General features: G+C 60.6%; 1 protein-coding gene across 1 annotated transcript in view; it reads left to right on the top strand.

Moving 5' to 3' along the window:
* HUNK (hormonally up-regulated Neu-associated kinase) overlaps positions 1-2,469 on the top strand; it is a 53,855-nt gene that overhangs the window by 24,711 nt on the left and 26,675 nt on the right. Inside the window, exons 2-4 of the mRNA XM_015560279.1 lie at positions 1,337-1,394; positions 1,990-2,155; positions 2,197-2,456. Of these exons, the coding sequence (XP_015415765.1) occupies positions 1,337-1,394; positions 1,990-2,155; positions 2,197-2,456 (484 nt within the window). The remainder of the gene's footprint in view (positions 1-1,336; positions 1,395-1,989; positions 2,156-2,196; positions 2,457-2,469) is intronic.

The raw sequence follows: 2,469 nt of genomic DNA, 5'->3' as shown, positions 1-2,469 counted from the left end.
CTCCCCTTCCCCCTCCCTCCCTCTTGGGGTCCCTGTGCCATCTCCCCTCCCTCCCCCTCGGGGTCCATGTGCCATCGGCCGCCTGGGGTTGATGGACACTCAGGCGACACCCAGGCCACCTGTGAGGCGGGTTGGTCTCGTCCCAGAACCTTCCCCAGGGAGGTCGCAGTCACACCCCCAGGGGCCGCGACTCGTGTCCTGCGTGGCTGACGTGTAACCTGCCACGGCAGCTAACGAGCTGAGTCACCCTTGTCATCGTGGGCTGTTTAGGCAGGTGATCCGTGACCGCGGCTTCAGCCGGTGGTGTATTCATAGTGGAACTCGCAAGGATTTCGGGGGGGGGGGGCAGCTTTCAAAGCTGCAGGGCGACCCCAGCAAAGACAGAATCCCTCCTCCTCCCACCCCAGATGGTGGATGTGTATGGGTGTGTGAGTGTGAGTGGGGGTGTGCGACAGTGGGTGCGTGGGTGTGAGTGGGTGTGAGAGGGCTGTGTATGTGACTGTGTGTGTGTGTGTGTGAGTGGGTATGACTGAGTTGTGAATGGATGAGTGTGTGAGTGTGTGTATGTGAGTTTGGGCCGTGAGTGATTGCGTGTGAGTGTGAGTGTGTGTGTGTGTGTGTGTGTGTGAGTGGGTGTGTATGACTGAGTTGTGAATGGATGAGTGTGTGTGTGTATGTGAGTTTGGGCCGTGAGTGATTGCGTGTGAGTGCGAGGGCGTAGGAGTGGGTGTGAGTGTGTGTGTGTGTCTGGTTAAGAATAAGTACAGTTTTTAAAGCTGTTAGTCTAGCATCTACTGAATGAGTTGGGGCCAAACCGTGGCCGCGTGTGCCTGCCTCCGTGGGGACAGCAGCCCCCAGCCTGTCTGGTCTCAGGCCAGCCTTGTCTGTGTCATGAAAATAGCATTTGAGCCCATTACTGCAAACACGTATGTATGCAGGTGTGTATCTTCCATTTACTGACCACTGACCTCGGTGTGTCACACTCCTGTGTTAATACAGCGAGTGCTTGGTGGAGCAGTCACAACGCGGACTTACAGGGGGAAGGACTCGTCAGTGTAATGGGGAGGCCCCGCTTTCCTCCCGCTCCAGGTGGCCCGGCAGCCGCATGTGGGGTGCCCTTGGGCTGCTGCGTCCCACGTAGACACAGTGTGTCTGGGCGCTGGGAGGCGGGGTCCTCGGTGAGGCAGACTGGGTGATGGACAGAGAGGGACAGGGGAGAGGCAGTTAGGAAGGAATTTGGCCAGGGCAGGGAGCGGGTGGGGCCGAGGTGGCACAGGGCAGGGAGCGGGCGGAGCGGGGACCGTGGTGCCCTGTCAGTGGACGCTGTGTCCCCCAGCCCCTGCCTACGGCCTGGGACTGAGATGGGGCAGCGTTGGCTGCTCCAGGAGTGGAGGGTGAGGGGACCCGCCTGGAGGGAGGTCGCAGGCCTGAGGGGCGGGGAACGGCCCTTGGCTGGGGAGAAGCAGTATTTCACCCTGTGACGATCCATGGTCATCGCTCACCCTCCTGGAGCCGCCCAGCCCACCGGTCAGGTTTGCTTAAGTGAAGTCCATTCTCTCCCTTAAGAACTGAGCCCTGGCTGATGTGTCCCAGTGGATAGAGCATCGGCCCTCGGACTGAAGGGTCCTGGGTTCGATTCTGGTCAAGGTTGTATACCTCGGGTTCAGGTCCCCGGCCCTGGCCCTGGTCAGAGTATGTGCAGGAGGCAGCCAGTCGCCGTGTCCCTCTCACGTCGATGTCTCTCTCTGTCTCTCCCCCTCCCTCCCACTCTCTCTAAAGTCAGTGGGAAAATGTCCTCGAGTGAGGATTCACCGGTGAAATAAAACAATGTGAATCTTCTGGGCTATGCTGGTCCCCCACCCCCCGCTCTCTTAGACAATGCTTCTCTCCTGGTGCAGCAGGCAGCTCTGTGGCCCTGGGCGCCCGTGAACGGTCAGGAGTGACTTTGCCCGCGGGGCCCCACAGCAGCCTCCTCTCGTGTCCCCCCAGGTGGCCATCAAAGTCATCGACAAGAGGAGAGCCAGGAAGGACACCTACGTCACCAAGAACCTGCGGCGGGAGGGCCAGATCCAGCAGATGATCCGCCACCCCAACATCACGCAGCTGCTCGACATCCTGGAGACGGAGAACAGCTACTACCTGGTCATGGAGCTGTGTCCCGGCGGCAACCTCATGCACCGCATCTACGAGAAGAAGCGGCTGGAGGAGGCGGAGGCGCGAGGAGAGCCAGGAAGGACACCTACGTCACCAAGAACCTGCGGCGGGAGGGCCAGATCCAGCAGATGATCCGCCACCCCAACATCACGCAGCTGCTCGACATCCTGGAGACGGAGAACAGCTACTACCTGGTCATGGAGCTGTGTCCCGGCGGCAACCTCATGCACCGCATCTACGAGAAGAAGCGGCTGGAGGAGGCGGAGGCGCGCAGGTACATCCGGCAGCTCATCTCGGCCGTGGAGACCTGCACCG

Source organism: Myotis davidii, unplaced genomic scaffold (genome assembly GCF_000327345.1).
Source record: "Myotis davidii unplaced genomic scaffold, ASM32734v1 scaffold170, whole genome shotgun sequence".
In the NCBI taxonomy this organism is placed as follows: domain Eukaryota; kingdom Metazoa; phylum Chordata; class Mammalia; order Chiroptera; family Vespertilionidae; genus Myotis; species Myotis davidii.
Note: the sequence above shows the minus strand (reverse complement) of the source record. Positions and strands in the feature narration are given on the sequence as shown.